Consider the following 22,845-nt stretch of genomic DNA (forward strand, 5'->3'; position numbering starts at 1 on the left):
GTGGGAGGAACAGCGCTTGACCTCAGTTGGCCTCGCTCATGCGTGAGATTACACAAAGAGCTCGGTCATGTGTCTTGTTTTGCTGCTGCAGTAGGTTGTCTCGTTTGTTCCAGCAAAGGTTTGTGCTTAGATAAACCTAATGAAAACTATTGAGACTGGTCTCCTCGCTCCCTTAAATCTGATGCAGTGTTGCAGAAAAAACAGTTGAGTGTTGCTTTGTAGTGCATTTTTTAATTTGCTAACATCAAATTCACTATGAGCAACTAAAAAAATTAAAAAATTACTTTTTAATTACCAAGGGTTTTACCATATCTGATGAGAAAATAAGTGAGATGTTGCTGCGTCAAGTAAAGTGCTAAAACTGACATGTCTGGTGGTTTTCAGCTAGAGGCCTAAATTTGATCTGTAAATAGACGTCTGCATCCTCTATGCAGCTCTTTGCAAAGTCACTTTCATATAGCACCCTTAAAACACAAGTGCATGATAAAAGTGCACTCTGTGCAATGCAATGACTTAACTTTTATCAAATTAAGATTTCATGATTAAAATTATTTTGCATGCCTTCAAAACTTAAACATTAAAATCTTTTGGTTTATTTTCTTCTACAATAGTGATTACATGTGAGTCATTTATAGCCAACACAGCACAATCATGATTAAAATGCTCAGACTTAACTCTCTGTTATATCTTTAAGCAGATTCATGGAGTCTGGCAGTGACGAGTCTGTAGCAGGCAGATCTGAAGATGATTATACAGAACTGAAGGCATGAAACGGCTCTTGGAGCGAGTTATATTTCACAGTTTGTTGTATTTGTATTGTAATAAAGAGAACATGTGAGCACAGTTTAAAGAGTTTGACATGTTAAGACTTTATCCACCAGAATATTGTGTTGAACTTACCGGTAACTTCCGATACATATTTGTGACTGGTGAGAATAGTGGTGATAGAAAATGCTCAGATGTTTATGAGAGGCCGTGTTGGATACTAGATTGACTTTAACTTTGAATGTTTTCATAGACACAATAGTCTGGGTCATTGTCCTGATCATCACAGCAGAAATTTTCTGTGGTTCTTGTTGAGTTTTTCCCGAAATTGTGTTGATGATGAACCGGGCTGATAGTTTGGTAGAGGTCATTTGTCGGTTGCTGAAGGCTTGCGTAGGGGTTCTCTGTGTCATCTTCATCCTGTAAGAAGATTTTTTTTAAATTCTTTTGAATCTTATTTTTAATAAACCAAAAACAAGACAAGGACATAGAATAAGGAAAGGGGGGGAGAGATGTAAATGAAATCAAATGACATAAGAAAGAAGGAATATCCAACCTGACCTTGAAGTTTATCCACATATATTCATACATAACATGTAAATATATACCTGTACATATGTGCACACATACATGAACATTCATACAAATATATAAGTAATAAGGAAAATAAATAAATTAAATGTCAATATTAGTAAACAACAGAGGAATGGATTTGTTGGGAGTATCTGAGAAGAAGAAGAAAGGAGCAGCTCATAACACACAAAAGAGCAGCTTTCGGTGACACGGGCCAAGAGGAGAATTAAGTGTAACTAAAACAGTTAGAGATTTCCAAAAATTGACACCATCACTATTTTTTGGACAGCAGTCAGCCAGCTCAAAGGATGAGCACCACCAAAAACACCCCCCATACCCTGGGGGCCTCTTTATATATCAGTCACTGGGACTAGGAACCATAATTGGAGGTATCCCAACGTACTTCGTTGTACTGAAGTATGTTTAATTTTTTATTGTTTTCAAAGAAGAATAAAAACAAATACATTGAAAAAAATAAAAAACAAATAAAATTAAATAATAGAAATAATAATGAAGCAGTCTGGGGAGAATCTGGAAGTCGCTTTTCCACCCAAAACACAATTATAATAATTGCATTTTAAAAACAAAATGCCACTTTGCACAAATTACTTAATGTAAATAATTAACTAATCTTAATTATGTTGAGAAAAAGTTATTGCAATCTGCATAGTTGTACCTTATGTGTTGTATATATTCCCTGGTTATAGGAAAACAAACTTTAAATGGACAGAAAATGTATATAGTACATGGCACGACTGCTTTTGTGTCAGAGAACGCTCATACACAGGCTTCTTTATACATTTCACTCACGGTGTGCTAATCGGTTAATTATAACTTGATCATTTTCTAATGCTCATTGTGCCACTCAAAGAAGCATCAGCTGAAGTCAAAACTTAAAACTTAATTGTCTTCTTTAACCCAAACTAGACTTTAAATACATTACTCACCAAAGAGCCGGGACTTTCATGCACAGATAATCCAAGTGTTACTGGTACTGAGTAGCTTTAGATAATAACAGAGGATAGTGTTAAACATGAAACGTAAAACATGCACATGCACGAAAATCAAGGTTTAAAAGAGTAACTTGCTCCAGAAAATTTTAAAATTAAAAACAAAAAGAAAAAGGTTAATATTCAAATTAAGCTATTGCAGTAACACATAAATAAAATTGAAGTCTGTTACCTGTGTTGAGTTTTCTTCCAGTAGGTAAATGCAAGAATTAATCCGGTTATAATGATGGCCCCTACTGCACCAAGGAGTCCAGAAGAGATTAAAGTTAATATTTTTGTTGAACTGGTCGACTCTTCCTCGCCTGAAAAAAAACAACCATGTGTGAGAGAACAGCTCAAGCTCAAAAGATTAATAATGAAAAAGAGGTGAGAAAATAGATCCTGCAACACATTAAGCATAATGTTAACCTGTGTTCACCTTCCATGAGAGCCCTCTATGTTTTGTACACCCACACATGTAGTACCAGTACCCCAGGAATACATTAAGTCTGGATTAAAAGGCGTTTAATAAATCCACACTTTACCTTCCACGGTTACATTGAGTTGGAGCGCATATGTTCCTCTGTTGTGTACACACTCACAGGTGTAGCTTCCACTATCATCTTCTGTTAAATTCGTCAGATGGAGAAACACAGTCTGATTTTCCTTCATAAGTTTGAACCTGGAGTCACATTTGTTTAACACCTCTTGTCCATCTGGATACAGCAGACGACACTCTCCTGTCCTGTTCCGCTCAGTGCCGATCTTACACACTGTCTGCGTGATATTGTTCGGCGTTTCCCCGGAGCAAATTTGAGTAACATCTGGTTCTCTCTCAATAGTCTTCACAATAGTCTCTGCAAAACATTACAATAAGCATGAACTACAGCATGGGTTAGCAACTGCTGCTGCTGCAAATGACAGAAAATGACGTCATCTGAATAAAAGAGATGAAAAGTAATAGAGGAAAAACCTCATTACCTTCACTGCTAAAATACACAAATACTGGCAGAAGTAGGAGAAAGTGCCGTCTCCGTACACCCATATTGGTTTAGAATTAACCAGTACAGCAGGTTTTAGCGTACTACGTCTTATAGTGAGAGAGGAAAGGACGTATAGAGGAGGACAGTAACGCCCATCTGTGCTGTTCTCTAGGGACCTGAAATTAGTTGCATCTCTAAAAAGGAAGTGCTTTGACAGGACTGCTTACTTAGACTGCCATATTAAGACAACTGCAAGCAAGCATGTGAAAACAATTCACTAAAAGTCAGAGCCGGTATGCACACAGAGGCAAAAGCAGAATTACTGTATGTCTTCGGACAAAAATATGACAAAAAAGTTGAGTGGGCATTAACCATCTAAGACTGTGTGCACTGCGCTCTACTTAAGAGACAACGGAAAGTACAAACAAAGGTTTTGCTGCCAAAACCTCAAACTAGCACCTTTTTCTGTAGGTCAATGACCCAATGATGATACAGCTTCACAGAAAGTACAAGACACAACAGATTCGACTTTCACGACGATCTGACTGAACTGATGGCAAGGTTCTTCAAATTTTTCTATATTAAACATTTAAAACTAGCCGAGGCCTGCGTCTTTCTACTTTTCTGAAGAAGTGGGGTTCTGCCCTTGATTCACATCATGCTAAATTTTGTGAGAGGCTTTTTTAAAAGAAGAAAAACACTCTGATATTCTAAAAGCTAATTTCAAACCTTCTTTCTAAAGAATGTGACTCTTTTTCAATTTGAGAGACAGTGACACAAAAGTAGCTTGGTCTAAAGTTTCCTCTGAGAGCATCTAAAGTCTTTGACCTTACCAGTTCAGCATTAGTATACAGGGGGGCCATTTATATGGATACACCGTGATAACATGGGAATGGTTGGTGATATTAAAGTCCTGTTTGTGGCACATTAGTATATGTGAGGGGGCAAACTCCTCAAGTTGGGTGGTGACCATGGTGGCCATTTAGAAGTCGGCCATCTTGGATACAACTTTTGTTTTTTCAATAGGAAGAGGGCCATGTGACACATCAAACCTATTGGTAATGTCACAAGAAAAACAATGGCGTGCTTGGTTTCAACGTAACTTTATTCTTTCATGAGTTATTTACAAGTTTCTCTTTGTTCACAGCCATTGACATGTTGAAGAGGTTAACACGTGAGGAGCGGATCGAAATTGTGTTGATATCTGGTGAACGCAGTAACCGGGTCATTGCAGCAGATTTCAATGCAAGACACCCTACGAGACCACCCATCTCCCATGCTACAGTTAGCAAACTGCTTGCTAAGTTTCGTGAAATTGGTTCAGTGTTGGATTTGCCAAAATGTGGATGCAAGACAACTGTCACTAATGAAGAAACATCAGTGGCTGTCCTAGCTTCATTCAGCAAGAGCCCACAGCGTAGCACTCGCCCCATGTCACTGGAGAGTGGCATTAGTCGAACATCCCTTCGGCGGATATTAGCTACTCACAAATGGCACCCTTACAAACTCCAGCTACTGCAGCATCTCAATGAGGATGACCCAGATCGGCACACAGAATTTGCAGAATGGGCAAAACAAAAATTGGAACAGGACCCTCAGTTCACGCAGAAGATTTTGTTCAGTGATGAGGCAAACTTTTATGTGAATGGTGAAGTTAACAAACAAAACCACCGCTATTGGTCTGACACTAACCCACATTGGATGGATCCCTCCAAGACTGTTGGAACAACAAAAGTGATGGTTTGGTGTGGTCTATGGGGTACAACGATAGTGGGTCCATTCTTCATCAATGGAAACCTCAAGGCCACTGGATATTTGAAATTGCTACATGATGATGTGTTTCCCTCTTTACGCACTGAAGCTGGCACGTTCCCTGAATTTTTCCAGCAAGATGGTGCACCACCACATTATGGGTGCCAGGTCCGAGCATTCCTAGATGAACAGTTTTCTGGAAAGTGGATTGGTCGTAGTGGGCCAGTTGAATGGCCCCCAAGGTCTCCCGATCTGACCCCCTTAGACTTTTATCTTTGGGGTCATCTGAAGGCAATTGTCTATGGTGTGAAGATACGAGAAGTGCAGCACCTGAAACTACAGATACTGGATGCCTGTGCTGGCATTTCTCCTGCGGTGTTGCTATCAGTGTGTGAAGAGTGGGAGAAGAGGGTTGCATTGACAATCCAACACAATGGGCAGCACATTGAACACATTTTATAAGTGGTCAGAAACTTGTAAATAACTAACGAAAGAATAAAGTTACGTTGAAACCAAGCACACCATTGTTTTTCTTGTGACATTACCAATAAGTTTGATGTGTCACATGGCCCTCTTCCTATTGAAAAAACAAAAGTTGTATCCAAGATGGCCGACTTCTAAATGGCCACCATGGTCACCACCCATCTTGAGGAGTTTGCCCCCTCACATATACTAATGTGCCACAAACAGGACTTTACTGTCACCAACCATTCCCATGTTATCACTGTGTATCCATATAAATGGCCCACCCTGTAGATTCTTAGACTTTATTCAGTGAATCTGACATTTTCACCACATTAAACCATAACTACAACTATAGTGAGTAATATATGGTCTTAAACAGAGCACCTATTTGTTCTTGGTGACCAAATTTGCATATAATCTAAACCTAGGTCAGTGGACGATGCCTTAAAAAAAGGACTGGCTTACATCCACCAACATCCCAACTGCCCAGGGACATACAGTGGGGCAAAAAAGTATTTAGTCAGCCACCGATTGTGCAAGTTCCCCCACTTAAAATGATGACAGAGGTCAGTAATTTGCACCAGAGGTACACTTCAACTGTGAGAGACAGAATGTGAAAAAAAAATCCATGAATTCACATGGTAGGATTTGTAAAGAATTTATTCGTAAATCAGGGTGGAAAATAAGTATTTGGTCACCTCAAACAAGGAAAATCCCTGGCTCTCACAGACCTGTAACGTCTTCTGTAAGAAGCTTTTCTGTCCCCCACTCGTTACCTGTATGAATGGCACCTGTTTGACCTCATCATCTGTATAAAAGACACCTGTCCACAGCCTCAACCAGTCAGACTCCAAACTCCGCCATGGCCAAGACCAAAGAGCTTTCGAAGGACACCAGGAAAAGAATTGTAGACCTGCACCAGACTGGGAAGAGTGAATCTACAATAGGCAAGCAGCTTGGTGTGAAAAAATCAACTGTGGGAGCAATCATCAGAAAATGGAAGACATACAAGACCACTGATAATCTCCCTCGATCTGGGGCTCCACGCAAGATCTCATCCCGTGGGGTCAAAATGATCATGAGAACGGTGAGCAAAGATCCCAGAACCACACGGGGGGACCTGGTGAATGACCTGCAGAGAGCTGGGACCAAAGTAACAAAGGTCACCATCAGTAACACACTACAACGGCAGGGAATCAAATCCTGCAGTGCCAGACGTGTTCCGCTGCTGAAGCCAGTGCATGTCCAGGCCCGTCTGAAGTTTGCCAGAGAGCACATGGATGATACAGCAGAGGATTGGGAGAATGTCATGTGGTCAGATGAAACCAAAGTAGAACTTTTTGGTATAAACTCAACTCGTCGTGTTTGGAGGAAGAAGAATACTGAGTTGCATCCCAAGAACACCATACCTACTGTGAAGCATGGGGGTGGAAACATCATGCTATGGGGCTGTTTTTCTGCCAAGGGGACAGGACGACTGATCCGTGTTAAGGACAGAATGAATGGGGCCAAGTATCGTGAGATTTTGAGCCAAAACCTCCTTCCATCAGTGAGAACTTTGAAGATGAAACGAGGCTGGGTCTTCCAACATGACAATGATCCAAAACACACCGCCCGGGCAACAAAGGAGTGGCTCCGTAAGAAGCATTTGAAAGTCCTGGAGTGGCCTAGCCAGTCTCCAGACCTCAACCCCATAGAAAATCTGTGGCGGGAGTTGAAAGTCCGTGTTGCTCGGCGACAGCCCCAAAACATCACTGCTCTTGAGAAGATCTGCATGGAGGAATGGGCCAAAATACCAGCTACTGTGTGTGCAAACCTGGTAAAGACCTATAGTAAACGTTTGACCTCTGTTATTGCCAACAAAAGTTATGTTACAAAGTATTGAGTTGTATTTTTGTTATTGACCAAATACTTATTTTCCACCCTGATTTACGAATAAATTCTTTACAAATCCTACCATGTGAATTCATGGATTTTTTTTTCACATTCTGTCTCTCACAGTTGAAGTGTACCTCTGGTGCAAATTACTGACCTCTGTCATCATTTTAAGTGGGGGAACTTGCACAATCGGTGGCTGACTAAATACTTTTTTGCCCCACTGTATGTTAGCGTCCTGTTTGTGGACTTCAGCTCAGTGTTCATTAGTAGAAATAGTCCTGCACTCCAAATTGTCTGTGAATTACAAACTTTCTGACAGATCCAAAAGCTGGAGAGAATCACATCCAGAACCTGTAGAATCAGCAAAGATGCACCCTCTCCCCTTTGTTCTTCTCCCTGTACAAAAATGACTGCACCTCACAAGACCCATCTGGTAAAACTGTGATATCTGCAAATGATGGTCATTGGACTCATCAAGGAAGGCCATGAGTTTGCAAACAGATGTAATGTTGAACAACCCCTGTGGTGCACTGTCCCAGCTGAGAACGTCCAGCTTGCCTCTGAATTCCAATCTGCAATAATCCAGTCTGTTCTCTGCACATCCATCACTGTATGGTTTGGACCAACCACAAAATGGGGAAAGAACAGACTAAAAAGAACAGTCAGGGCTTGATATTGTCATGTCCTGACTCAAGTCCTGACTCATTTGCTGAACAGTTATTGTCTACTCATCAAATAAGCAGACATTATCACTGCAGATCCATCTCACCCTGTACACAACTTGTTCCAACTGTTCCACCTCTAGGAGGCGCTAAAAAGCAAGTTTCTTTCCACAGGCATTCCCTTTTATGAGCACTTAAATCACTTACATAGTGTCTGCACTAAACAGTCACAGTACCTGCTGCTGAATCAAATGCATGCTGCTTATACTGCATGTTGTACATACCTGCACAGTGTTACTCACTGTAAATATCACTAAAGCAGAAGGACTGTCTTTTTTTTTTTTGCACAGATTTCTGTTGTTTCTGCTTATTTAGGGGCTTAGGTTCAGTGTCTTTGGTTTGGTTTTACCACTGAAGAATTAAGTATATTTCATTGAAATATAGCTGATTTTGTTGTGTATTAAAAGCAACACCTTTAACTGAAAACTTCTCATTAGACTGTGGTTTGAGGAGCAGAGAGGGGACTCCCTTTAAACCCTTAGTGGTAGACAGAGACATAACACCTTATTTGCAGGGTTTTGTGTTTGTTTTAATGTTCACAGCTTTTCAAAAGGTTTCATTGTGTGTATCTGTAAGTAGCATTAGTTCTGAAAAACATGCAAAATTCTCAGATCCATGCACAGGTTCACAAACTGATAAAGGCTCCTTTTGTGCCAGTCCTGTCAGCATCCTCCTCACCAACTCTGTACATTATGTACATGTACATTAAAAATGCACAGTATAGAGTATGGAAATAAAAATATTTATTCATGGATGTTAAGTAGCTTTTGCTGGGGAGTCTCTCTTTAAAACCTTTTGCATGCGAAGGAGCTGAATGCATGTATCAGGACAGGAAGCTGATGCAGGAAGCATCATGATGGTGTAAGGTCAAGGTGACAACCCATCAACCGCTGCTGCTGTTGTTTTAGAGAGAGGCCGGAAATATCCAACAACCCCCTCTTATGTCACTGACGAAGAGATAGTCAGTATTGTTTCACATTATTTTACAGTGAAATGGAGAGATATGAGGCAAGGAGTTGCAAGGTGTTTGTGAACACTGATAGGCAGGAAGTCCGACGTTAGGTGGGAATCTATGTGAATTATTACAATTGTCCCGATTCTCAAAAATTGTGATCTGTAGTGAGAATAGGGAGCGGGTGGAAGAGGGGCTGGAGAGGTGTAGTAGAAGAACAATGAAAATCAGTAGAGAGCAGTAGAGAGATTGAGCATTTTGGAGACAAAGTTAGAGAAAAGCTGAGATGGTTTGGACATGTGCAGAGGAGGGATAGAGGATATTCTGGAGAAAGGATGCCGAATATGGAGCTGCCAGGAAGAAGGAAAAAAGATGAGTCTCAGAGGAGGTTCATGAATGTAATGAAGGAGGCCATGCAGAGGTTTGGTGTGACAGAAGAGGGAGCTAGAGATACAGATGAGCTGCTGTGTTGACCCCTAAAGAGAGCAGCTGAAAGAAAATGCTTGTTTACAGTGAAATCTCATTGTGCTTCAAGATGATATCTGGGTGGCGCTGTTTTACACAAAATAATTAACATGTAATCATGCTCTCTTTAATCAAGGTAAGATAAACATGATTACATCAAATCTTATGCAACAGGATTCGCATTAGATGCAATTTATATACTGTAGATGTTAAGCTTTACTACTTATCAGTCTATTCCCATCTGTGCTATAACAATACCATTTAATTTCTGGAGGTCAATTCCAGGATAATGCTGGACATAAATATCTATGGCAAAGAAGGTTAACTTTACATTTTGTGAACTTGGCGGTTCCTTCGTTTGCTGCTTCAAGGCAACAATGTGCTACACAGGTACACCAGTTCTATACATACTCATAAAACAAATTCAAGGAAAAACAAGCATCTGATTCAAAATGTTAACTTTTATTTTTACAAACCCATTTTCATGCAAGCATTTATAAAATATCTGTGTGTGCACAAGCATGGGTTAGTGAGACTGTGCCTATTTGTGTGTCTGACACTGAAAATTATTCTTTGTTCTTTGAACTTCAGGAAGAAGTTGCTGGTGGATGTGAAACTGATGTGGATGTCACATTTCTGGTGTTTCTAATGTTTGGAAAAGCATTTCATCACACTACCTTTCATCCCCTTTCATCTCACTCTCTGTGCTCCAGACACAAGAATGTGTAAACACCATCATCACCCACATACGCACACTATTACTTGGACAAACATCTCATGTTTGCCCCCTGATCTCCTAACTCATCATCCGACCTGAATCTGAAGGGAATCCACCATCCTCACTGTCTCTCTCATCAAAAGGAATAACCCTGTCCTATTCTCTCATTTGTAATATTGTTGCATTTTACTGTCATTTTATTGTGTGATTTAGAGATTGTTAATCACCATTTTATGAACATCATCTGATAGCATCTCTGGTTAGAGTAGGTGACACGAATGGACAAATTGTACCTTTGCATTGGATGAAGATGCTCTGTCCAGTGTACATGTTTATGTGGATATTCACATCTTGGATGTGCAACTGACAAATCTGCAGCAGCTGTGTGATCCCATCATGTCACTATAGACTAAAACCTCTGAGGAATGTTTCCATCACCTCATCACTCTATGTCATGAAGAACTCGGGCAGCTCTGAATTACAGGAGTGGCACTCAGTGTGGTCTTCAGCTGCTGTAGGTAAACTGCTTGAAGGTTTAATGTGTGTTCAGAAATGCCCTTCTGTATTGCTGACTTTCTCTCAGCTCGAAGATGTTAAGCCATTCTCTTCTGACCTCTGACCACTGATATCAGCAAGGCGTTTTCACCAGGAGTACAGCTGCGCAGAGAATATTTTCTCTTTTTCAGGCCATCCTCTGTCAACACTTCCACATCCTTAAACTCAGTCTAAATTCAGTAGGATACCTTAGTCCTGTCTCCAAGCCTAAATTCATCGAGTTTCTCCCATATGATTGGCTGATTATTTATTTACATTTACGTGCAGGTGAACATGTGTGCTTTGTATCTGCATGCCTTATAAGTTTTAGGATGACCTGTTTTTGTGTCCATGAACTGAGATCAAATGATTGTTGCTCAAATGTGCAAGAAAAGGCATGGTAACAAACTTACAGTACACAGAACAGTAATGTGTTGCATCACCATTTTGCAGATAAATGCAACGATACTTTGCATCACTTTGTAATGAGGCATCCCACAGAGACTGAATAAAAGGTGCAAAGTTTCACCAAGCAGTGTAATGACACAACATGTGTGATAATCAAGTTACTGAGATGAAGTAAAGTGCTGAAGCTGATCCATTTGCGTTTGTGGTTCTCTCATATTTGGAGGCCTGAATTTGATCTCTGAATAGAGAACAGCATCTGCTGTGCAGCTCACTGCATTGCACATAATAAAAAGCAGTGTGCAGTTTTTGCATCACAGCGTTATAACTTAGTAGGCAACAAAAACTCTTTGTGTAATGTTACTTAACTTTGCTCAAGTGAAACTTCCATGAGTAAAGTATAGGCCAGTTACACATTGATGTTTAACAAACATTACTCTCAGTTCTAAAAATAGGAGACAACAATACTTTCTATGTATTCAAATCTATGCAGTCATTTATTTTCTTTGTCAATAGCAACACACGGGTCTAGTGGATGATTAACACATTTCATTTAATACCAAAACTTTGACTGAAAAAGGTAAATAAAGGAACAGACTCAAGGCCACTGTATTTGTTGATATTTGATATTAGACTCACTTTTGGTTTACATGTTTTCATAGTGTTCATGATTCAGATCAGTTTCCTGATCATCCAAGTCAACCGTTTCTGTGGTTCTCACGAGACGACAGTTTGATCGATATCATCATGTCCTGGCAGTTGAAGGTTTTCGTTGGAATATTCGAGATCAACATCATCCTATGAGACAATAACATGGATGCAATCAATAGATTAAAAAAATATGAATTCTGGATGTCAGTTAGAATAATAACCAATGAGAGAGTCACTGCTGGGTCACATTCTCTGTGATTTCAACTTTTCAATGAAGTTCAGGGATCAATCTCTGCTGAATCTAAACCGCACACACTTACTGATCCTTAAAACCCTCTTCATACGTTCCATTGATTATTGGGCCTTTAAAAGAAAGTCTTAAATAGAAAGGGAATGTAAAAGAAATCAGTAGAACTCACAGTTATGTTTATGCTATAAGCTAACCAGAAATAATTCCTTCGGTTATGCTAGGAAGCATAGTCATTGGGCTCTGGTGCAATAAATAAAGATCAATATTCACCGGCACATCAGGGCAAGATGAGGTGGTTTATTCACCCATCATCTCAGACTTCTAGCTTCAGCAATGCCATGCGTCAAAAAAAAAAAAAAAATCAACGGACTACCAAAATATTCTGAGTGACCAGATTTCTCCATCTTGGATTTTTTTTATTCCCAGGTTGGCACACACCTGCATATTCTAAGAGAACAATGCCAAGATTCATCTCAGGCTTAAATTGTGAAAAGGGGATACAGAGACATCATTTTCAACAGAGTCCAGACCTTATTGGGAAGCTTCTGGAGAAGACAGTGGTCCAATTCTTCCATTAGCAATAGAATACAAGATCAAAAAATCAGTGTAAGTTTCCCTTGGTCTGCTGTGCAGGCATCCACGGTGCAGGCGTGGGGTCCTTCCTCAGAGCCTGGTGCCTGGTCCCTGCATGCAGCACTCTGGGATGGGATGCGTACCTTTTCCTTTGTCGTGGTGTGGTGGAGGCTCAGGTGGATACCCTGTGAGGCTGGGTTATCCTGTGGAACTGGAGATGGACTCTACAGGGTGGGCCATTTATATGGATACACCGTAATAAAATGGGAATGGTTGGTGATATTAAAGTCCTGTTTGTGGCACATTAGTATATGTGAGGGGACAAACTCCTCAAGATGTTGCTATCAGTGTGCGAAGAGTGGGAGAAGAGGGTTGCATTGACAATCCAACACAATGGGCAGCACATTGAACACATTTTATAAGTGGTCGGAAACTTGTAAATAACTCATGAAAGAATAAAGTTACGTTGAAACCAAGCCCACCATTGTTTTTCTTGTGACATTACCAATAAGTTTGATGTGTCACATGGCCCTCTTCCTATTGAAAAAACAAAAGTTGTATCCAAGATGGCCGACTTCTAAATGGCCACCATGGTCACCACCCATCTTGAGGAGTTTGCCCCCTCACATATACTAATGTGCCACAAACAGGACTTTAATATCACCAACCATTCCCATGTTATTACGGTGTATCCATATAAATGGCCCACCCTGTAGTATCCTGTTTGTGCCAGTTGATGAGCTTCCTGGGCTTTGGGACTGTTTGCTGTCCCTCGGCTCCACATGTGTGCTCCTATTCCTTGGCATCCATGCTGCCTGGTTGGGACTGCCTTCTGCTCTCCAGCCTCTGTTGGCTCTCGGCGGGGTGCCCTGAGAATCAGTGGAGACCTTCCTGCATGTTTCTTGCTCAGGATGCTGGTCTCCACAACACTTTGGTCTTCTCTCGGTTTTGGACATTTGGGGTTTCTGTGCTCATGTGGTTCTCATCACCCACCCTGTGTTCTGATGTCTGGACTCTGATGGCTCTGCTGGGGGTGTGGGTGTCCTCACAACATAAAAGACCACACTGCCTGTCATTATTTATTGCTTATTATTGCTTGAGTGTTTTGTTTCTGGGTTTCTCTGTGGTGCATTTTGCTCTCTTTGAAGGGAATTGGGATATCACTGATAGCATACTGGGGAAGGTCAAATTCACATGTTTATAAAGGCGGGAGAGGACGTGAGTAAATCCTGTGACAGATTGTGAAGATTACTGAAATGTTGCCAAAAGTAGCTAAAGGTAGGTAACTAAAGCTAAAGCCAGACAAGCAAAGTGTTTTACTGTTTTATTTCTTTTGGCCAGATGGTGTACTACTCACCAAAATGCGCGGAGTTTCATGTATATATAATCCCGGTGTCTCTGACCTTGCATTGCCATTTTGGATGAGAAAGAACGACATCATTAGTGAAACACGTATTCACAAAAATAAAGCTAAAACTTGTAATAAAATGTTGATTTACTCTACATTCTTAAATAAAATAAGTAAATCGTCCTGTCATTTTATCTGGTAGATCTGCACTGTGAATATTTTTTAAGTCTTTTACCTGTGACGTTTAATACAGTAGAGAACTCCCAAAAAAAATGGAGTTACAATGACAACTGTGGCTGCACCAACTGAGGAGAGTAAAATTACAATTCTCTTTAAGCTGCCGCCACCATTCTGGACGTCGTCTGCAAAGAGAAACCTTAACATTATCTCAGCTAGTTTATTACAGCTGATGTTTCTGTCTGCAGAAACTATGCTACAAACACAGCAAAGAACATAAAAAGCAAAACCTCATGAATATTAACCGCTAACAAAACCTTTAAAAAACCATGTAGTACTACCTTCTTATGAAAGCGTGGATATCACATCACTGAAACACTTGATAAACACTGTTAAAGCAGTGGAAAGTAACTACCTTAACTCACATGTGAGAGAAAAGTAAGGAATAAGTTTGCACAGTGTTACCTTTGTGCTTGTGTTCACCTTCCACGTTCACCTTCCTTGAGAATGCATCAAGACCTTTCACGGTAACAATGAGATGCAGAACAAATGCTCCTTCAGCAGTTGTACACTCACAGGTGTAGTTCCCGCTGTCCTCTGATGTTAAATTGTTCAGGTGGAGAAACACAGTCTGATTTCTTTTTATCAGCGTGAACCTGGAGTCACAGCCATGAAAAAAGTGTTCTCTGGTCTCATACTTCAGGAGACACTCTTCTCCTCTTCTCCTTTCTGTGCTGATCGTACATGCAATCAGTTTAATATTCAGTGTTGCACTGGTGCATGCTGGAGTTTGGTCTTCTCTCCCAATAGTCTTCATAATAGTCACTGCAAATAATCAATTAAGAGTTTATGAATTGTGCAATATAGTCTGGGTTAACAAACCCAATAGTGAAAATTACAGATAATTGTGTTCGATGTAAATGACAGATGGGCTGCAAATTTGTAAACAGAAAACATTACCTTCACTTTCAAAACACCCAGAAAGCGGCAGGAGCAGGATAAAGCACAGCATCCATTGATCCATATCAATAAAAGAAATAAACACTAATGCAGCGCACATATGCCACCTCATATACTGAAAGCTGGAGGACAGTGATGCCCACTTTAATACTTCTCTGACTATCTGAACATCAAAGTATTGGCACTTCAAAAAAGGAAGTTCCTGTGCAGACGTGCTATAGTAGGACACTGAAAAAGTAAAGAGGAAGCAAGCACGTGAATACAAAAATAACCCCATTTAGTCTGCACTAAAATGACCTGCGTAAACGTAGCTTTTATATATAGATATAGCTAAGTTTTACAAGCTAGATGCGTGAAAAATAGCATGCAGTAAATAGCCTCTGTAGACAGAGGGGTAAATAGCTTCAGCTTCATTTGCTCCATATTATAACAAAGAAGTTCAGTGAGCATGCACATCATCTGGATTTGTACACATTATACTTTATGTAACTGACAAGCGGAAGTATAACCACAGATTTTACTGCTTAAACCTCAAACTAACACCTTAATATGTCAGTAACGCTGCATCTTCTCAGAAAGTGTAAGACTTAAGTGTAAGTTAAACTTTCCATTAATAAAAGTTCACAATTCACATCACAAAGTCATTCAGGGTCTTTCTTCAAAAGCAGAACAGCACTTTGATGTTTAGTCTAAAAGCAAATCTCATGATAATTTCATTCAGAATGTAAACATCTTCAGCGTGACACAAACTAAATACAACTAAAATGACATTTCATATACATCATTTCCTGTCTAATAATGTATTGTGTAATAATGTGTTGTATAGTATCACCACGATTTCATGGAATAAATGAAAAATATGCTTTACTTGCTGTTTCAGGATGTTTTTCTCATGTCTTGTTTTGTGTTTCACTTCCTCTTGTGGTTCTTTTTCTTCTTTTGGGATTTTCTGGCTTTCATTGGCTTCACCTGTGTTTGCTTCTCTCTGCTGTGTATCCTCACTCTGCCTTCTCCTCTTTCCTGTTTTCAGTTCACTCGCTTTTTCTCCTGTGCTCTTCACGTATGTTTCCGAGTTCACGGCTTTGTTTCCTGTGTTATTTTGACTTATTTTTAGTGTATTTTTGTATCTTTTTTTACTCATTTGGACTCTAGTAAATCTTTGAAAAAAAGAAAGCCAAACCTTATTTTAAGATTGAGTTTCTTGATTTTCCATCTCTGACCCATGGTGAATGACCCATCCAGTGTGGCCCACTAAATGATTCTGCAGAGCATGAAAATTCCAGAAAATAAATATTTATTTCAACTTTTCAATAAAATGCACTCCCATTGCTGTTGTGGGGATAACAGCATCACTATATAGGAGTGCAAATCCATGAAAATGTTAAATTCTGAATCAGTTTTGGTTTAGTCAAAACACTAGACTAATGGATGTCCTGTGCATTTGTGGATACACTTTGATCTATAAATTGTAAAGCACATGTTGTGGTAAGTTGTTAAAGTTAGGTATGGTGTTCAGATTACTGATACAGTAAGTTATGCCAGGACCGTGACGGTAAGACATTGCACCATAAAACAAGTTCAACATACCCAGGACATCTTTCTGTTATGTGGCTTCTCTCTCTAACTTCAACAATCAGCCTAAGCGGTCACTTAAAGGTGGTTATAAACGCCATAAATGAATCCAGGGTTTGTTAATCTAGGTGCTACCATGTCCACATGGAAAAGGTAGCAAAGTGGCTAATTTTACAAAGGGAGCAAGCTACAATATTAGAAAAATTATGCATAATGCAGAGTGGAACTAACACAGTTTCTAAAATCAGCAGTATGATTGTGCTGTGCAGAAGTACAAAGTGCTGCACTAGTGTCCCTGTGGCTCATTGGGTTGAACCAGTGACCCACATGCTCAGAGACAGGCAGTTACCTGTGTTTGACTATGCCCCGGGCCATTTCCTGTGTGCCATTTCCCCTCTTTCTCTCTCTCTCTTGACTTTCTTTGCAGCTCCATCAAGTAAATGCTACAAAATGTCCATAAAAAAAGCGCTGTGTGTGGTCTGTAAGTGCTTCAGTCAGCAGGACCAGAAAAACACCTTGATATGCAAAAAGTTGAGGCAACACAAAAAACATTCAAAAATGCCAAATGTGTAAAGTAACATTATGTAAGTATCTATGCTTTGTCATCAAGACACAGGAGAATCTGATAGATTATAATTAAATTAATAATTCGATGTGATATGACCGCTCTAGTTTCATTTTCTTCACCTGTAGCCCTGGTGGCATTCAACAGACTTAAAGGATAAAAGTTTTTATGTAGGCTTAGTCTATGTGCAACTTTGGTCACCACGTGCAAATCTGAGAAATGAAATGAATATGATTGTTTTAAAATTGTTTGCAGTTGACAGGCAAAAGAAAAAGAAAGAAAAAAGAAAAGGAATAACTTTGCGTCTAACATGAGGTATTTTATTAGGGTCTTTTTCAGCTGAATTGCTTTAAATTACAGGACAAAAAAACAACAAAAAAACTGTTATGTACAGATGCGTGCACAATTCACGAAACATTAAAGGCCTTTTCTTTCAGACACAATATTTTCCTGTTGGCCTTTTCAGTAGTTTCATATATATTAAATTCCAGGAAGAGAGTCTGGAAAATGCACTTGTGTACAGAGGTTTGGTGGTTGTTGCTGGGGAGTCCCTGTTTAAAACCAACTGCGTGGGGAACATTGGTAAAGTGCAAAAAAGCAAAATCTGTCCGTGAGAAGAGGAAGTTGATACAGGAAGCTCGACGATGGTGTGAGGTCAGGGTTACGGCTCATTAACTGAAAAAGCCCTGAAACACTCAACAACCCATACTTAGCTAACGATAAGCGGAAATGCTAATTATTGTTTCACATAGTGGTTTAAAGTGGGTTACAAATCTCAGTGTAGTGAACTCGCACCATGGCTCAAAAAAGATTTTTGCATGACTCTGTTTAACATAATAACTTGGTTTTGGATTATCATTATTTTTATTGACTGATATATCAGCTGAGCTAATCTATCAGTCAATATATTGTATTTATATTAACTAATAAATAAAAAAAATAGAGATGGGAGAAACACCATTCAACCATGACTGTTACATAGTTTGTCCATAAGAGGGCGCTCTGCAGATCCCCTATTGGCTAAAGAACCAGTTGATCCGAGCAAAGTTGGGCAGAGAACAAACGAGTAATCCAGGACCTGTTGTTAATATAAAAAACAACAGGATTTTGTTTTAAACTGCATCATGATATTATCTTATATAGATAACCCTTAAAAAATGTTTGGGAAATTTGTTTATCTTTGTGTGTCTCAAAGACAACAACACCAGAATAAATATCTGAGTTTGAAATGACTAAATATTGGTATCAGTATCAGTCTTAAACATCCAACATCAGTCAAGATCTAAATATTGCTATAAAGCTATTACAGCTCTGAAATCAACAAACTGAATATGTATAAAAGTCTATTTTGTCACTGTGTGACTTGATATTTAAGTTTCAGATATAAAACATTCCTCTTAAAAGATTAAAATAAACTGTACTTCTACTAATGCAACAATAAGTGAAACCAATAGTAAAGCATCATTGCTTTGAAGATTGCAAGTCCAGCTTCACTGTTTATTCACTAGGAAATAGATACTTATTATAAAAGTGCTGCATCAAATGTATTTCAAGTAATATGATTTAAGTTTATTTTAGAAGTTGAATAAAGCCCATTTTCTGTTTGGATGAAGATACTGTATGGCTCAATTTCTCCCGCTGCCTGTAAAGTAAAACACACTCAGTTAGTAAAAAGTTCTAAGTCAATGAAAAGCAGGTAAAAAATGCAGTAAGTGCAACATTTTACCATGTACACTTCTGTGTTTCCAGGATCAGTTATTCTTTCAGGACTGGTTATTGGCACCTGTCGTCTTCTGCTGGGAAAACAATTACCAAAAAAATGTTTTTCAAAAATTCTGCATTTTCTTAGAACTGAGATAAAAATATTTATTTTTATATATGCGGATTTTAAATAAAGAGCTTGTGCAGGAGAATTAAAAAAATAAAGACACATCGACCATAAGATGAGCGTCAGCATAAGATAAATGTTACATTAAATAATATGTGAGAGAGTTTGCATGACATGTTGTGAATGCCTCAGTAAATATGATCATATAATATTATATAATATGATTATAATATGATTATACTCCCTAACCGTGTTATAATACTGAGAACTGACTGAGAACCTTCACAGACATTAAAATAATCTCTTACCTGCTGCATTTTGTTACGTATATAAATCCAAGGATGACTCCAGATATGATTAAGACTACAAGCACTCCGATTAAAACATAGAAAGACAAAGAAAAATGTATTTCTGTAGGACTGGTGGTGACTTCATGGCTTTCAGTGCCTAGAAAAGAAAAACAAATGAGAAAATCACCACAGCTGCTCGTTAATTATAAAGCAACATCATGTTATAGTTGCTATAGTGTCATGTAATATGTCCTTGAAATTAAGTGATTTTTGATTTTATTGTTTATACTGCTTAACAGCAGATTTTGTTGATTTAATTGCTTTTTTTTAAGATATGTGGGCAGTTGTGAGGTGACCCCAGCTTCATACAAACCTTTGTTGATTGATATGATACCAGTTATCAATAACCACAGTAATAAGTGAGGCTCGGTTATAAAAGGTATTAAATCCACACTTTACCTTCCACAGTTACATTGAGATGGAGCTTATATGTTCCTTCAGTCTGTACACACTCACAGGTGTAGTTCCCGCTGTCCTCTGCTGTTAAATTTGTCAGGTGGAGAAACACAGTCTGATTTTCTGTCATCAGTGTGAACCTGGAGTCACATCCATGAAAAAAGTTTTGTCCATGTCGATACAGCAGACTGCACTCTTCTCCTCTGCTCCTCTGTGTGCTGATCTTACACACTATCAGCATGATAACCTTCAGCGTTTCGTTGCTGCATATTCGAGTAACATCTGGTTGTTTGTCAATGATTTTCATAAGAATCTCCGTACCAGCTGAAATATGTAAAACTGGAAGTCAGTTCTGTGTGATATACAGTTGCTAAGTTACCACTTGCACATTACCAACATTTATTGGTAAATACAGGTAATAAAACCTAACATAGATTAACTGTAAAACAACAACAACAATGTGCTGCATAAGCAATCCTACATAAATAAAAGTAGTAAATAAAAGTAACTGTTTTGCAAACCTTTGTTGTCCATACAGGAAGTGAGGAGCAGAAGCAGAGCAAACCCGAGTCTCCATTTATCCATACTGGTCAAAACATCTAAATAACAGTGTAACTGCTGCTGACAGTTGACACTGTAGATCACTGTAGGGCGAAGGGTTTATACACCCGAGCCTCAGATTCTCAGCCTTCACTGAGGTCTGTGTTGGTGTGGAGGAAGGAAGTGCTGACGACGCTTCTGTTTTCATGTGAGCGCTGGAAGAGAGAGCCGGTGCACAAACACAGAAAAGATATTCTGGCTGAGGAAAACAAATAGCAACACTCGTATACATGTTCATTTAAAGGACTTTATGATCACTCTTATAGTGATGTCTGATAGACATGAACGCAAAAGCTTTTGAGATTTTGCATCTGCGAGCATGTGCCTTGACCTTTGTCGAGCATTTCAAAGTCATACTGCATCAGTAATCTACTTGAAGATGCATGAAAGAATCTCATGTTTGAACAAATAGACATCACTGTCCCATTACCTAGAAATATCTGAGTTTCCTAATCATGTTATCTTGACTGTTGACTGATGTGTGATTTACTAGTTTCAGTATCCAGAAGGTTGGAGTGTTGCGCAATTCCAAAATCTACCGAGAGATAAGATGGAAACACGTTTGCTTCAGCCGGAAGGCAAATTCCCTTTTTTCATTTATTTATAGATTCCTCTGCAGTTACACCTTGTATGCTAAGTGAGCATTGTATTCATTATAACATAAATGATTAAACATCCTTATCTGACACATGGCTTGTTGTAAATTTACATCTAAGAACTTGGAAATATGTTAAGGACCAGTATAGAGATTCAAATCAACTCTGCAAAAACACACTAAAGACAGACGAACGGTTGATGAAGGATTGTGTATGCATCATCTTGATTGATTTTATCCTATTAAGAATTACAAATAGATGTTAAAACAATGTCTCTTAATCACTGAATTAAATATCATTTGTACATCTCATGGTCCTCATACCAGAGGCTCCCAAGTCAGAGCAGTCCCTGACCTCCTCAGTCTCAATGTCACTTGTGGTTTCCAGGTCCAGATAAGTGACAAGGATACAAAGCTCCACTCAGAAAAAGAGTCTGATCGCAGACACGGGGGCCAGTTTACATATCATTATGCCAAGTTCCAAAAAATTAAGTTTCCAGACTAAGACACCAAACCGATATCATGTGGAGTAATATGATATCGGTGTTTATTTCACGCTTTGACTCTTCAAAACCTGAAATGGGCATGCATGCTGCACAGGTGGCATTACCAGCAGAGGGAGACAGTATATTCAAAGCCAATCGGTTGGTAGTGAGCAAGGTAGGTATGATTAAGTACATTGCAGAAGCAATGATGGTATGCAGCAAATATGTATTTACATGTAAATGTGTAATAATGCCTTAAACACTTTCCTATGATTTTTTTAATGTTGGCTTCAAATACAGTATCACCCTCTGCTGGTACTGCAGCTCACTACAACTTATTGCAACTTCTGCCTCTCCAAAGTGTGATACGACACAGTGGACTGGCGTGTCTCGTGTCTATTACACGTTTTGTCGTGATACTGGGCTGAGGACACACTGCGTGAAGTTGGCTCATTGTACAAAATGCAGTTTAGTCTTAGAGTGCAGTGAACACGCACTGTCCCCTTATAGTTACAGGACATCTTTTCTGTGAAAGCAGCTGCTTCCTAGTTGGGTGATGTGACTTTCAACAAAGAGAAAGACGCCATGCAGCACAGAGACGGTCCAAAGTTCCACATCTATGAATACAACATACAGCACTACCTGCATACAGCAAGTGACCAGTGTAAGGGTTGATATGTTAAGCAGACACAGCGTGTAATACTAGGGCACTATAATTATGATGACATTCAAAAATAGGAAAATGTTGATGATGTGAGAATCAAAGGTAACAAACAAACCTGCCCTATATGTGAGGTGTGCACACAGGGCCACACACAGACCTAGCAGGACCAGAGATGGGTTTGCATTATCATTCACTCATGATTATTCCCGTGCAAAAAATAAGAACAAACAAGTGCAAACTACAGAGAAGTTTCTGTCTGATACCCTGTATGGGCAGATTAAATGTATCTGAGTTTATGGTAAAGGATAACCAGGCAAATAATGTAATGAAGCATAAGACTTCCACGCCATACTTATCACATCAAAATGCTACTGCTGAGAGAAACTGCTGCACACTGTTTAATAGGGATGGGTACCGGTATCCTGACATAAACGTTAGTAACCAGACTGAAAAGCAACGCACATTTCGGTGCTTTTTTTCCCCCTGAGATGTATGCCACATTCAGAAGTTTGCAGACGACACAGCCATCATGGGGTGTATATATGAACCGAAACAAATAAACAACATTTTCAGGGATTTCTATAAAACGTTGTATTCACCACAAATAAACCCATCTAAAAAGGAAATTGA

General features: G+C 39.2%; 1 protein-coding gene and 1 long non-coding RNA gene across 3 annotated transcripts; both read right to left on the reverse strand.

Annotated features, from left to right (window-relative positions):
* Nucleotides 1–577: 577 nt before the first annotated feature.
* Nucleotides 578–3,450, reverse strand: LOC146492305 (uncharacterized). The gene is made up of 4 exons (XR_014872435.1): nt 3,309–3,450; nt 2,873–3,184; nt 2,286–2,650; nt 578–1,185 (listed from the first exon to the last, which is right to left on the reverse strand). It is a non-coding gene; the product is annotated as an uncharacterized LOC146492305 (long non-coding RNA).
* A 13,144-nt stretch (nt 3,451–16,594) lies between these two features.
* Nucleotides 16,595–22,038, reverse strand: LOC146492306 (uncharacterized). 2 transcript variants are annotated; one of them, XM_085151788.1, is made up of 5 exons: nt 20,393–22,038; nt 19,875–20,195; nt 19,434–19,572; nt 19,024–19,090; nt 16,595–18,939 (listed from the first exon to the last, which is right to left on the reverse strand). In XM_085151788.1, the coding sequence occupies exons 1-5, from the start codon at nt 20,454–20,456 to the stop codon at nt 18,847–18,849; spliced, it is 684 nt and encodes a 227-aa protein (XP_085007914.1). In that variant the 5' UTR covers nt 20,457–22,038; the 3' UTR covers nt 16,595–18,846. The 2 variants fall into 2 exon arrangements, with proteins under 2 accessions (XP_085007914.1, XP_085007913.1); XM_085151787.1 differs by having other exon boundaries at nt 19,024–19,093; nt 20,393–22,037.
* Between the last annotated feature and the right edge of the window lie 807 nt (nt 22,039–22,845).

The sequence above is a fragment of the Neolamprologus multifasciatus genome, chromosome 23 (genome assembly GCF_963576455.1).
Source record: "Neolamprologus multifasciatus chromosome 23, fNeoMul1.2, whole genome shotgun sequence".
Taxonomy (NCBI): Eukaryota; Metazoa; Chordata; class Actinopteri; order Cichliformes; family Cichlidae; genus Neolamprologus; species Neolamprologus multifasciatus.

What these genes read in the sequence shown, in the direction of transcription:
- LOC146492306 (XM_085151787.1), bottom strand. Translation starts at nt 20,456, where the DNA reads ATGGATAAATGGAGACTCGGGTTTGCTCTGCTTCTGCTCCTCACTTCC. An exon ending in TTCCTGTATGGACAACAAAG is followed by an intron (nt 20,196 to 20,392) that starts GTTTGCAAAACA and finishes TACATATTTCAG; the next exon opens with CTGGTACGGAGATTCTTATG. An exon ending in TCTCAATGTAACTGTGGAAG is followed by an intron (nt 19,573 to 19,874) that starts GTAAAGTGTGGA and finishes TTTCTTTTCTAG; the next exon opens with GCACTGAAAGCCATGAAGTC.